Genomic DNA, 15,364 nt, shown 5'->3' on the forward strand with positions numbered 1-15,364 from the left:
CAAAGGCAGCATCAAGTACATCCAACTTTTGCGTTGTCACTAGGTCCTCAATCTCACTGAGCAATGGGCCCACACCTTCCCTAGCCTCCCACCTGCTGCCAGCATACTTACGGAAGAAACCTTTCCTGTTGTCCTCCACCTCCCTTGTTAGCTTCAGCTCCAGATGAGCTTTGGATTTTCTGACTCCATCCCTACATAAGCAGGCAGCGTCTCCATATCTTCCCTCGTAGCCTGTTCCTGTGCACTCTCTTTTTGTGCTTTGATTCAGTCAGGATCACCATGTTCATCTATAATGGCTTTCTGCCATGCTTGCTCAACTCTTCACACAAAGCAACAGTCCATTCCTGTGCTTCGAGACTGTCCTTGATCAACCAGCTCTCCTGGGTCCCTTTGCCCTTCAGGGTACGTCCCAATGGGATCCTGCCAAGCAAGTCCCTGAATAGGTCAAAATCTGCTCTTCAAAAGTCCAAGGCTGTAATTCTGCTGTTTGTCTTGGTGACTCCCCTCAGGATCTTAAACTCAACTCTCATGGCCATTTCAGCTGAGGCTGCCCTCAACCACACTCCAATAGTTCTTCCTTGTTTGTGAAGGTAGCACTTCTCAGAGTCTGCGATTGAGGCTTTCACCAGCTGCATAAAGAGCACTTCATCTACCTCTTGCTCTTGATAGGCTGTAGCAAACACTCACTACAGTATCACCTGTGCTGATTTATCCTCTGATTCTTACCCATAAGCTATCTACTGTTTTTTAGCTTTGCTGCTTTCACCCTCTTTAATCAAAATCTATAAATTCTACATGAATATTACAATAATATAATTTTATATAAATTATATATGTAAATTAAATTGTGTATATTAGGAGTAACATGAATTTTATACAAATGTAAGTAAATTTAAATGGTAATTTTAAGGAGTTTTTTTCTTTTCATACTAGGTCAGCTGATCAGATTGCAAAATTTATTTATTCTAGAGGAAATAATCTGATTCTTTTTTTGTCTAAAAAGTTCCTTGTACGCTTTTGCCCATGAGTGCTTTAAGCTATGGTACACCAACCTTTCTATTGAGTATGCTGCATTTGCTTGATGCAGCAGTTCTCTTTGTGCAGTCACTTGCTCCTAAGTAACCATCACTTTTTCATTGGTGATAACCTCATCTTCCTTACACACTTCACGAAGTCCAGTGGAGAATGTTTTGCAACAATGTGCTAGCAATACACTCAAAAGGTCTGGGCTATATACCTGACTGAAACCTCCAAAGAAGCTACTTACATGGTTCTCCACATTTGGAGAGGGAGGGCACTTACACACAAATGCGTATCTCCATTGTCTGACTCACAAGATGAACGGACTCATCTCGTAGTTTCACACAAGATCCAATACAAGGGCATTGGCAGGACCATGCAACAAAAAACTCGGGGCAGACAAGGTGGAAATTAGATTATATTTATCACGAAACTCAAAACACAAGCTGCTGTTTACAGCTTACAGGTGATGACCTAACAACTCCCTGCCTGCCTCTCCTCTTGTTTGTATGCCTCTCCTCCTTCCAGCTCCTTCATGCCCTTGTGCTGCTGGCTCCGATGCTTGTCAGACCTTTCCATGAGTCAACCTGATTCACTAAGCCAGCTGAACCCAGAAAAACAACAACAACATTTTCTCCAAGATAATGAGTTACATCAGCTCTCAGCTAGAGAAGCTAGCTGAAGCACGATGCAAGGAAGGAGAGGGAGTAAAGACGAGCAGAATAATCCCTTTACTCAACAGTAAGGTATTAGTCTGGCTCACTGTGACCTGTGAAGCTGCAGCCTAATTGGAAACTTATATTGGCTTAATATCTACCTGCACCTGCAGTCTAATTAGAAAGCAGAACTGTTACTGTCAGTCAGGAGGAAAATTATAAGAGTCCACCTACAAAATCTGGAGCCAAAGCAACCTGCTCCCAAGTCACTGTAACCAATAGGCACAAAGAGCATGGGAAGCCATCTCTACTGCCTGGACAAGGGACACTCGCTACTGGCACTGCAGAAGTCACTCAGCTGCACGTTTTCTTTATTTATTTTAAGAAAGTCCACAAGTTCGGAGATCTAAAGCGATCCATAAGCTTGGCACAAACATGCACACAGTGGGAGAAGCCGATGGAAGGTAAAGGCTGGGTTAGCAGATGTCAGCTATACCAAAGAGGAAAACTTAACAACAGCTTCTTCTGTTTGAATGCCACGTGCTCGCTGATCACTCGATTCATGGGAATTAGTTAAGAGAAATGTTTAGTTCATACTATTTGTTGACTTTCTCTAAAATAGTACATTATGTCTGACTCGTGTTTATACATGGCTAGGTTTTCTTCCTCAAGGGAGTTAAAAATGGTTTGATCCAAAATAGAGTAAACAGCTGTTATATCCTGACAGCTGCTCTTCAGAAAGACAAAAGAAGAGAAGGAAGTTTTTATTTGGCTTTTTTTGTGTTTTTTCTTTTATGCTGCAAAATACAGAAGCGATGACAAAGTACTCACGAATCCCTTGGTAATGACCATTTTGGTGCATACGTGGTTCCACAATATAGTAGATGCATGAACACGAGCACGTCTTCCCAGCGCTGTGCAATACACACGTCCCTGAACCAGTATAGCTGCCCCAGTGCAGCATACAACCAAGCTGACTCAGTAACAGGTGGAGAGCAGGGCCATCTCTCCTACCTCAGGAAGACAAGGCTAGCTGCAATATCTCTGGATACTCCAGCACTGTACAGTGTACGTGTACCTCTAAGTTCTGCACTTTTATCCATTTTTTTCCTGAAGTTATGATTTTATGCTGTAGAATAGACCGAGAACTTTAAAAGCTATTTCCTCTGAAATAAAGTAAGAGCTAAATGCATCTTCCCTTCTTGAAGCACAGATCAAAACCAAAAGTGCACCAAAACAAACAGAAAAAAGGAAAGGAATCCTGCCTTTGTGCTTTTATTAGCCCAGAGTACTACTTAATCATACCTCTCCAGACAAAGTAGGGTCCTGATACCAGGCAGGGGTTTTTTTTCCAAGTCTGGTAGGACAGGTGTAAAACGTTCAGTGAAAAAGTAGACTGGCATTTTCATTGCTGTCTGGTAGGATATTTGTCTTCTGTATACTTTTGCACTAATGCACAGACTCTGCTACAAGCAATCTATTTCAAGACCTGCCAGGAACCTCTGTTCTTTCCGCTTATACTTTGATAACTTGACCTCAGTAGAGTATCACTGTGTCTGTCCTACTGTTGTGGATGGCAGGGGGAATGAGCCTTGGCTTCCAAGCTAACTGGTGACAGCTGGCTTTGTCCATGCAGGCCAGGTTCATCATCCTCTGGAGAAGACAGGTGTGAGCCAGGTATGAACCTACACCTCATCATACCTGGCCCACCTCTCCTCTGGAGCCCTGCTGACAATCCCTGTCCACATGACATTTTTTCTTCAGAAATAGTAAAAGGGACATTCTGCATCTACCCAAGACTACGTATTTATAGCATAATGCCTCAGGCGCAGCACACGCATCAAAAACTGCAGGACATGAAGGGACACTTTGGGACACAAGCACAGCTGCAACAGTATTTTAGAAGACTGACCCATTTGGGAAGCTGTAAAACTTGAGGCAACGTGGCCACTACCTATATATCCAAAGTTCTCAGCATCTAGACCCAGGTCTCTTCTCAGAAGAAGCTCAACAGCTTGCTCCAGCAACAGGCCCTGAAGAAACCAGCCTGTACGCTATGTCGATAATGAAAAGGGCTCAAGCTCTTGTAGGGAAGTGGGAGTAAACCAAAACCACACTGCAAGTATACGAACTGAAAACGGGATGGGAAGAGGTGTATATCCTTTCCCGAACCACACACACTCATCATCTCCTTTGGATAGATGTAAGCACTGGCCTTCCCTACGACACGTGCTCCCGCTTGTACCTCCTCAGAAAAGGAGGAGTTTGGGGTTCCAAACACCTCCAGGAAAACTCAACTTCTTACCAAGTATTATAAAACACAGACATCGCTTTCACCAGAGGACCACGTAACTTTTTGATAGCTAGGCCATCTGAGCCTGTGACGGGGCTGACAGCTCTGGTGAACGGCTTTTTGAAGGAAACAAGAGTCCTTTAAGAGGGAGGGGAAAGGGGGGAAAAAATTACCAAAATAGACACTGTGTAAAATGCAAATCAAAGTTAAAAATGTATGATTTAATTCAAGTTTTCTTGCTTGCTAATTTTAACCATAGTTTAAAACTGATTAAAATCCACCCACCTTTGGACAGAAGCAACACATTTTGGAATGAAAAAATGCACTGCATTTTAGAAGTAATGTTTTTTTTTCTAGCGGGTCATGTTCTTCATGGGTTTATTTTCTCAATAATATTCTAAATTTTACAATAAAACATATTTAAAGGAGGTTACGCTTTCAAGTCCAGGAGGAGATGGGAAGAAAGGAAGACAGCTTTGGATGCCAGTGTATCTGTGGCAGCAATATCACCCATGCTAATAATTAAGCCAGATTCAGAAACAACCACAAACATCACATACGAGGCAAAGCAACACAACTGAATCTGTTCTCATACCTGACATAAACCTGCTCCTTCTCTAATATATCCACCTAAGCAATTGCCTCTTCACAGCCTACAGACTCGGAAATGAGGTTTGTGTGACCCCCAATATAACAGATTTGCCTTTTCAAAGTATCTGTATATAAAGGTGGGAAAGGGAACAAAATAGTCCTAGCAAAGATGGAGGGGGGAAGAAAGAGATGAAATAAGCCTTACTGATCATAATTAGGTTGATAACAGCAATTTGAACAAGTATCTGTACAATAATAGAAATGCCCAAATTAAAAATCTTACTGTTTTCTGAATGCAGTTGTTTCATCACTTCACCACAACCTATGAAAAAAGTTTGAATCTTCTCAGTTGATTCAAAATCTGTTCTATAAAATAATATAGTTTTATTATTACTGCAGCTTTAGTCACTATTAACAGACATCACTGATTGCTGCCTCAGCACGGACTTGCAGCGAAAGCACAACAATGGAACATAAATTACCTACTGAACAGCAAAAGGGTTAGAGCTCAGAAATCAATAAGCAGACAGGAAAATTTCAGGCACTGTACATGAAAACATGTAGAGGAAAGTATCACTTCCCTTTGTTTTCTTGCGATTATGTGGCTTACAGAATTTCACCTCATCTTACTTTAAGGGGTTTTGTTTGTTTTTACACGCATTGCTTCTTCTGTTGTTGGGGTTGTCATTGCTCAGGTTACATATACATAGGTAATTCAGATATTAGTTTCCGCTCACGTAACAGGTCCTGTATTAAAGTGGGATTGTGAATGCCCTTACCATGCAGTGAATTCAAGGTATCTCCCAGCTTCACTTCCGCTACTAAGAGCCTTCGTCTCTGATGTGACAAAAGTGAGAAGTTAGCACGGGGAAGGGGAGATCTCAGATCATGATGTACCCATGCACAAAAGGTCACCACAGCACCTTAACCACAGAAATACACGGTATTTCTGAAGCTTAGTGCTTCAGAAATAATAATCTGCATTAGCAACCACTGTACATTACTCATTCTATCACAGGGCTTTTGTCCATCTTGTCTGAACAAACAGTGGTTTTCCTTCACTCCCTCCCCCAAATAGTTCCCAGGCTCTATTTTTATTTTCCCTCTTCTAAGTAGTAAAATTATTTTACTTTTTTCCTCTGCTTCTAACCTGACTTCTTCTCCATCTCCTACAGGACAGCCTGTAGTTATATTGTTGCTTGAATCTGGCATTCATCGGATTGCTAAAAATTGCATACAGGTGAGTGGGAGTGGAATGCAGAGCAGTAAGGTTTCCAGTCAGGTCAACCTACAGAAATGTCAAAGCTGAAGAATAAGAGCAGCCAGAAACATGTGGAGGGAAGAGGGGGGGGAAAGGGGGGAAGAGGGGCACATACATTTACAGCAAACTGAAGCAGCCATGTAAACATAAACTAAGTTCACATACAGTAGTTGTCTGCTTTTCATCTTTTCTGTGAAAGGGTCCAGCCACAGGGTGCCAAACAGAGGGTACGAAAATCACCCGATGTGCTGACGCCATGCCACGGTCTGTGGGCAGGAGCGAGCGAGCTGTGCCCATGCTCTGAGCCAAACGAAGCCATGTGAGAAGCAGCAGTACGTTAGCTCAGGTCTGGCCTTCTGCTTCACTCCATGATAGCCAGAAAATTTGAAGGCCAGGCAAACTACTGTTATCATCACAAGAAAAAAAAAATACAAGCAGGCTGAGACAGAAAAAGATGGTAGGACAATGGCACAACAGGCAGATAGAGTACTCAAAAGCAGGGCTGGCTTGCTCCTCTCCATGCAGGGAAGTGGTGGGAAATCAAACAAGTGCTATTCCTCAGCTGGGCTTCAGGCTTCCAGCCTTGCACGCTCTGAACACTAAATACCTCAAATAATCTGGAACACCTTCCAAGCTACCAAGGTGCTATTCAAACCCTGTTTTCCCCACAACTCTGAAAGGCTAGCACAGCACCATTTTGCTTTTTGTTCGCCCTTCACAATGCTACCAAAATAGCAGCTTCAGGTAATGCCTCTTACTGACATTCACAGTTCCCCAAGCAGCAGCTGACTTCATACAAGTGATGAAACACTTCCAACTTGCCACCAGACTCCTGACTAACACCGCTAAGAGTTGACAAGAACCGGCCATTTCTCCCCTCCAGACAGTGCTGGCCAACACCATTCGAACTTCTTGTGATACAGACAGCAGAAGCTGGAAAGCTGCACCGCGCAATAGAAGGCTGCATCATGAGCAAGAATACTATCATGAATGCTGTCATAGCACAGGCACATGGTAACTTTAGTAATTTTGGTACCAGCATGGCAAAGTTTAACCTACTACTTTGGAAATCTATCTGTAGCAAACATTTCTCACCTTGCTTTAATTTATTACTCCAGATTCAGAGAAATAAAAACTAATATGCTTCAAATACTGAAGTAGGAAAAAAAGGAGAAACGAAGAAAGAGAAGGAACAGTTTCTCAGAAGGCAGCATTTTATACAGCTTCCACTGGAGTTTGGTTGCGCTATACTCAAAATAACAATCTGGCAGATTTTCTAAAACTTAATAAATCCCAGTAAAGTACACTCATTCGACACATACAAACAAGTAAAAAGACAAACTATTAAAGAACTAATGAGCTTTTTGGAAATCTGTATCGCATGGAAGCGCTATGACTGAATAAAATAATATTATAACTTTAAAGAGAAACAAAAAGCACAACCAACCAAATATCACTACATAAACAAGTGTAGCAGCTGGTCTTGAAGGTGAAGTATATTTTGTGCAAATACAGCAAGTAATCTTTTTTTAAATGTTCTGTGTTTCACTACCCAGAGGAAACAGAATAAATCCATCTGTGTATCAACGAATGAAAAAACCAACACATAGATGTTACTCATATGTGAAAGTCGTTTCTGCTACTACAAAAACCTTACTTTTCCTAACCCCATGCCTAGGTTTCCTGATTAAAAAAAGTGGCTTAGCTAAATGCACAAAAGCACTGCTACACTGTGCATTATCTATACAAAGCCTTCCCTGCACCCTTCCTCTCTTCACTTTATACCAAGCCAAGTTCACTTCATACCAAGTGAAGTGTGCTTAAGAACAGGGAACCCTTGGAATTGGTCAATAGATTGATTAATGCACTGTACTGAGTGAGCCAAATAGGATCAGGATGTTTACAGGTGTTCTTTAGATAGACATTAATTGCACTGCACTAATGAGGTAGGCTTCTTTCTGTTAAAGATACTACTAACAAATAATACAGACAAGAAACTAAACCCGAGGCTTCCTGAATAAGAAAAGCAGTAAAATATGTTTTCCTGATCAAGGAGGTACTTCAAATAAATTCAGCTCTGTAGTATATTGACAACTTAAACAGGAAACAAGTATCAGTCAACACTGGTGCCAAGGAGCGTATGAAGACTGAAGTCTGTAAGACAGACAAAAAAATCCTTTCAGTCACCTTAAATAAAACATATCCATCCAATCACATAAAGAAACATAAAAGGAGGAGAGGCAACCAGAATTTTTTAGCAGCCCCAAACGCAGATCCAAACTTTTACAATTTATTTCATAATGTAACGACCCAGATACGCTTTCAGTGATCAAACTTCAAAACCACTACCTTCCTGAATTGCATTTGCCAATCCATGGACTGGTCAATAAATTCCCTTCTGCTTAGTTTCTCTGATCTTTATACTGGCAACGTGAGCCATACAGCAGCAAAACCTTGAAGTCAGTTCTTCAGCTGCTCAGTGGACCTTGTTAGTCTATTAAAATAAGAGACCCAGAAAGTATTCTGCCTGAAGTTCACCCTTCTGCAGTGCAAAACAGCAAGTTGGTGTATCATGTGAGGAGCAGCATCTCCACCTCTGCAGAAGAGCCCAGTAACCCAGGTCATGGTGAGGGTTTTCCTGCTACTTGTCTTTCCAAAGCCTCAAGAAACACCCAGATTTCACCACACACTGCTTCCCGGTTAACTTTTGTCTGATTGTACCCATTCACATCCACATAATATTTAAATTTATTCATGGGTTGGTGGTTTCAGTTCTACAGGAGAAAAATTCAGGTTTAAGTGAAGTAAAAGGCCAAGTCTCATCTATATGACCTCTACATTACAGCTTTCCTTCCTGAGCCACATTCATATGAAATCCATATTAAAATACAAATTTCATGACCTTTTGGCTCCCCTCTCTCATTTATACACTTCATAAACACTTATGTTGGTCCTGTGCTGAAATTCATTTTGGGTCACGCAGGTGACATAAAAGCTATTTCCTTTCTGTACAAGGCAGAACTTAAATAGTGCACAACTGACCTTCCAGATCACAACAAATATTCAACGCTATCTGTACAGAAAAATTAAAGTTGCATGCAAATCTAAGGGTGTCATTTTCATATTTCTTTCAGGTGCCCCAGAGGTTTATACAGCCCCTGTACCCACCCACGCCACCAGCTCCCATGGCCCTCATCAGCTGCACCAGCACAACAACTCTTTTTACAGCTGCACAGTGAACTAGGTCAAGGAACTGACCCATGCTGCATACTTCCACCCCCCTCCCCGGGTTATTATGTTTAATCCACACCAGTTCTCTGACTTGACTTACTACACAACCACATGCGCATCAGAGCAACTGGGAGGAGGCAGCAACATAAGAATGCCTCTGGGAACGACATTCTGCCTAAAACCCGTATAAAAGAAATGACTGTGAAAGCGTGGCCTAACATTACTTGCCAACATACTTCCTCCCATCTCCATTGGCTTTCATCATCTGTGTTCTCCACTCTGAAATAACTGTGCCATCTTCCACCAGGAACCCCACAACGTCAGGCTAACCCAGAATATGCAATGTTTTACTGTTCCTGACTGTTTCTTTTCCTTTTTTTTTTTTCCCCGAACAGTAGTGAATTTAGTTTTATTCTTTAAAATGGGGAAACATGTGAGGTCAAATGTAATTTGTGCAATACTCTTCACTGTAAAAAAAAAAATAAATAAACTTTGCATTTGTGAAACACACTCTACTAAGGAACATCTTTAGATGTTTGATCTGTTCTCCTTCATTCATGATAGATGACAAGCGTGACTAAGGACTCCCCCCAGTACTGTTAATTTATTTTCCTCAGATTTCTAGAAAACCAATTCAAAAAAATTAGCACACATCCAATCTGGGCACATTATCCATCTGAGAGATCGGAAACAAGATGTCCATCTCAGTACACCACTATTGTCCACTATAATTTAGACATTCTTCAAATTGCATTTGTATGTAGGAGGATAATAGCCCTTACATTTAAAAAGCCCTCCATTAAGTGGCTCCCCATCACACAGCCCATTACAGGCTCTCATGCCCTGACCCTGCACAGCCTCAGAATAATGCTGCTTTTAACAGGCAAACCAAACAGGGTAAATAAACTATCTTCTCTATCTAAGGGTAAAAACATCAGTAAATGTATTATTAATATGGATAAAACCACCCCTTTGCACATCCCCAGTGATATAAGAAAGCACTATTATTTAAGTCTTCTGCAAAACAAAGTTATCCACACATAATGAATAGTCCCCTAAAATAACTGGAAAAAATCCATAGCCAAAATTGGATTTCATCTTAATAGCATTCTCTAATTTCTATCTTGTGTGGTATCATGTATAAAAATCATACACGTGAAAACATAATGAATGGTCTAAAGGGTTTGGTTCAACATGTAGAAGATGTTTTTCTTCAGAGGTACAAAGATCAACAGGTAAATATTTTTACTTCATTTTTGTCACCATGTCTACATAAATATAACACTTGGTTACCAATCTTGCCTCACACAAAACGCAAATCCACAGCTGTGGAATCATTTCTACATAAGGAACAGCTCAATAGTCTTGGGCCATTCAACCTAGGATGATGTCAGGAAAAGGGTGCATATTTTATTTTAAAAGTATTTTAAAGGCCTGAATGGTTTGGAGAAGGTGATTAGGAACTGGCTTTGCTCACTTCCTGCTGCGGTACAGGAGGCCAACGCGTATCAAATGGAAATCACATGCAAGTTCAAAACAAGTAAAAAGAGCTGCGATTCTCATGATTTGTAGCAAATGCTGGCACTCTTATAGCACACAGCAGACACCAGAAGTCCTCAAGGAGCCCACAGACAATAAGAGAAGGCTGTCAGGGGAAAAAACATGAATTCATCCAGAACATCACAAATAAAGAGCGTTTCTAATCGAGGAAATTTCTAAATGCTGAAGAGCTGGAAACTGGGAGAGCATTCAGGGCATGATCACCACTCACTTGTCCCACCTCTGCACTCTTCCCTAGGCAACTGCTAATGGCTGCTCTCAAAACCAGCAGACCTTTAGTTTGATCTAGCACAGATGCTTTTATATGCTCTTAGAAACCTGAGGTTGGACATCAGGTGTTTTCCAAGGTTTTAATAAGTAATCCAAAGGTTTTATCATGTAAGCTGCAGTTCAAACAATTTACAAGTTGGTATTTAAAGCTGTACACAAGCACCTGCTCTAAGTGTTCACTTTATTTCAAAATTAATCATTATGTACTGCATTTATTTTTCCCATAACAGCAGATAAGTGGCTTTTGCCTTTGCTCATAATTTGAGAAATACAATGTAGGTCAGTGTAAAAAAAATTCTGAAGTTACATTAATTTCTCAGAGGTAATTACACGTGCCTTACCAACAGTGTTTACTATTGCTATACCTGCAGAATGCTTTCCATTAGGACAAGTTTTCACACTTTCACAGCACTCCAAAGCACATGCCATTAGGTCTGAAATCTCCCAAGATATATTCTTCTCCAAAGCACAACATTGAGTTAAACCCCTCCCTTGAATCAAAAGTAAAACATGAACTCAATTGTCCAATTTTTCCCTTTTCCTATTTTTACGTGTCCTTTTCTCTTTCTTTTTTAGTAAAATTTTCTGAAGCTACTGACAACTAAAAATTGACATTTGAAAATTGAGTATAATCCTTTATGACTACAATGGTTCTGGGTTAATCTGGTAAAGGTAGAGCCCTGAAAACCACATACTCAGCGTTAAGGGTATTATCTTTTTAACATACTGCTAAAACATTGCTCCTTCTGAGACTAAGCTGTACTGGAATACATATTCCCCTTACTAAGGCCGAGGCCAGGGCATTCTGTTGGATTCCAGAGAGATGCAAGAGACAAGGGCTCGAAACACTACAAAGGGTGTCCACAGAGAGGACGTGCGCTATACGTGCATTAAGGAGCTTCGCACCTACCTGAAGGATTATAGAGCCTGAGAAGAAGAGATGGAGAGAAAACAGTCCCTACCCTAGCACTTCATCTTCTGCACTGCTGAGCTTTTCCGGGTACCCCTTCTCTCCTCTCATTCTCTGACTGAGCAGGAAAACGTGGGCTGACTCTGGTCCCTAGGAGATCTCTGGCTTCTACAGGGAAGAAGGTTAGAAAACCCAGCATTTTTTAAAGTGAAAACAGCAGTAGTTTAATTGTACCTATACCTTCATTACCACATCTTATTCTACTTGGATTACTTCTTCATGAGCAGTGGACTGCTTTCTAACCTACAGTTTCTACAGCAATCAGGCAGGGTCAGCAATGTTAAAAAACTGCATGGCAGATGACTGCACACGGTTATTTCCCTTCTGCTTTTTTTTTTGAACCTCTTGCTGCTCCACTTCCTGCAGACCCACCAGAGGAATTCAGTGCTCGTTTCAGAACTGTGTTGCATTCTTAGACTTAATTTAGAATTGTGCTATTTCAAACACAAAAGAGCTTAAGTATTTAGATATAGCATAGATCTTCAGAGTCTGAAGATTGTGAACTTCTTAAGGGCAGCTCATGAGACAAGACTACTCACTTTTAGTCTGGATCTCAGTTACCAAACATCAAACTTTGCAACAGTGGTCCAAGAAGACTAGAATTCTAACCAAAGGAAGAAATAATAATCAGAGGTTCTTCTGTATCTGTTTTGGACTATCTCTGAAACATTCCTTTATTCTGTTAGATTTTATTGAGCAGCCACAATTACACATACAGATGTGGAAAAAAAGAACTTCCTCCAGAAAAGCCCATGTGATACACTCAGAGGAAAAAGGTCTGTAGCAGAACTGAACAGAAATCAGGTGCCAAAGTCAGAGAGCACTGTGCCATTTAACTCCGAAAACTGCCTAAGGATGGATGACAGCTATGAAGCAAGAAGCAGCTATCTTGTAATTTATATTCATTCAAAATACAATTCCTGAAATTGCTGTTCTTCCTATATAAGATGTGCCCGAGGTATGCGAATACCAAGTTTTTTACAAAATGGTGCTTCCATCACAATTAAAATACTTCCAACCAGTTTAACAAACCACGTAGACTGAAAAACGCAAACTGAAAAGTAACTAATTTTGGCCGTCTTAGGGGAGATACTGTTCCGAATTTGTTAATACAAGACCATCATGAAAGGCAGGGCTTAAATTTCCTCTTCCATACGCAAACTTGAAGCACCAAGCAGTCCATTAAATAAAGTGTGGATCTTGCTTAATTAACCTATTTTGTAAGATATGGGGCATGGTAACAGCTGCTCATATCAGTGACTCCAAAGCAGGGTGAACCCAGCTAGTTAGCAGTTAAGAAGTAAAATTACATACACTAACCACCATTAATAATCCACAACAATATATAAAAAGCAGGGGAAGGAATGGTGCAAAGGTTAGGTTACTTCTGTGTGGTAACATTTCCCACTCCTTCTCCACATGTACCTCGCTTCACAAAACCTTTTAGATACAAATAAAATAGCCATGACCTTTTTTCCTCCTCTGCATGATTAATTACTTAATGTACTATTAATTGGAAAATGTAGCTGAATTTCAAATGCTTTCATTTTCTCAGCATATCATGCTGTCTGGGAAGCGCCGATTAAGCTGTTCATCAAAGGTGAGCAGGCAAGGTCATATAGGCTGTACCTCTTCAGTTATTCATTACCTGTCCTAAATAGTAATTAACAACAGCAATATTTCCATAAATCAAAGCTTTTCTGATTACCTTCAGATGACGAGCAGTTGCAGGGAGGGGAGGGAAGGAATCAGTGCATGGGTTTTTGCATGTATCCTTTTTTTTCACCATTTTTTCTAATGCATACCCAAATAATTCAATCAATACATTAGCTGTCATTTAAGACACAGAATTTCACTGCAAGTCAACAGAATAAAGAAGTTATCACTTACCTTCTCCCTTCCCTATGCCCCCCAACTTTAAAGGTGGACTTGATTTAAGAAGGTTTGTCAGTTATCAATATTGTTGTATTTATTATTTTTATTACCTCTGTTATCAAGGTTATAGTGGAGATCACAGAGTATGACCTTGACGCCATACTCAGTGAGGCTCTGAGTTTCTTAATAGAGAAACTTAACCTTTCAGGATCTGTAGGGTTTCTCACCTTGAGGCATCTCAGGTGGCAAATAGTGAGGCTCTTGAGCACTGACATGTACCCAGTCGAAGTCATCGTACAAGTCTTGGTGGTAGTCACAGGGTCCAGGACCATCATCGAACGTACATCCCCCTATGGAAGAAACTTGTTATTAGTTTATTTAAAAGCAGAGCTCTTCCAAGAGTCAAGCAGAGGTGTTCCTCCCAGGCACACCACAACCACGGAGCCCACACAGCCTGTGGCACGGTTCACAGGCTTGCCTGTGCAAAGCTAAAACCCACAAGCAGCTCATCCATCAGTGTTCTCCTTTTTAAAACGTCTCTGCTTCACACAACCAATTTCCATCAGAGCAGGAGATCACAGGCTGAGTCACTCAGCCCAAGTGAAACCTGGCCCAGCATTGCCGTGACAAAAAGCAACACACTACCTAAACCAAGAGGGAAACAGAAAATAATGGACCATGCTCAAAAACTAAGGGTGTAAATCAACAACTCCAATGCACTGACACCGACAACGAGGATAAATACTGTGCCCAAAACAAAAACAGTCCGACAAAATCATTAAAATTACTTAGAAATTAAATAATTACTGCAGAATGAATTGGATAATCTTGCTTTATTAAATCAATCTAGCATAACAGAACGCAAATTAAAGGTGCTTTTTCAGGGTCATGCAAACAATGGATATGAAAACCTTACAACAAAAGTTGTGAGGAGAAGTAACAGGGAGAAAGAAGGGGATGAATGTAAAAGATGGAGAGAAAAAAAAAACCAAAAATTCCTGTGTAACACAATAATGTCTGCCCTGTCTCATTCAAGTAAGTTTTTATTAAATTCTTCACTCAAGACAATTATGTAGGCTGGGAAAAAGAGAGAAGAAAACATGATGATCATGGAAACAGATCAAGGTTTGAGAAAGAAGAAACAAAGGAATCAAAAGAGCCTGGTTGAAGAAAAAACAGAGCATAAACACAAGAAAATACAGATGTCGCACATACAACTCTGCAGCATCTGTTATCTCCATTCATGGCACACAGTCCTCAAGTTTGCTCCTCCTGCTCAAAAATAAAAGGCAAGACCAGGATAGAGTGAAAAAGAAAACAGAGTGCCTTCATCTTTATTTAGGCAGCATTTTTTAATTCAGAAAGGAAGTTCGATGACAACTCAAGAATTAGATTTTAAACAACTCGTGGAAATCAGGGGAGATCTTTCTTGTATCCTCTTCTCCCTGCCCTCAGTAGTTAGGGCACATCAATCCAATCAACAACTGCCATTAGAGCAAAAACTCCTCCTGTTAAGATGACACCTCTCAAACAACAGGAGCATTTATGTTGACTTCATTTTCTGACTTTCCTAATACAAAACATGGGACAAGTAGTGAGAGAGCCGAGAACAAACAAAAACCCCTTATTATGGTAAC

At 40.6% G+C, this 15,364-nt stretch overlaps 1 protein-coding gene across 11 annotated transcripts in view; it reads right to left on the bottom strand.

Moving 5' to 3' along the window:
- Window positions 1–15,364, bottom strand: part of PTPRK (protein tyrosine phosphatase receptor type K) — a 416,921-nt gene that overhangs the window by 313,157 nt on the left and 88,400 nt on the right. For all 11 annotated transcript variants that reach the window (XM_054820467.1, XM_054820471.1, XM_054820468.1 and 8 more), the window contains exon 2: window positions 13,955–14,077. In XM_054820467.1, coding sequence (XP_054676442.1) covers window positions 13,955–14,077 — 123 coding nt within the window. The remainder of the gene's footprint in view (window positions 1–13,954; window positions 14,078–15,364) is intronic.

This window comes from Grus americana, chromosome 3, assembly GCF_028858705.1.
Source record: "Grus americana isolate bGruAme1 chromosome 3, bGruAme1.mat, whole genome shotgun sequence".
Classification (NCBI taxonomy): Eukaryota; Metazoa; Chordata; class Aves; order Gruiformes; family Gruidae; genus Grus; species Grus americana.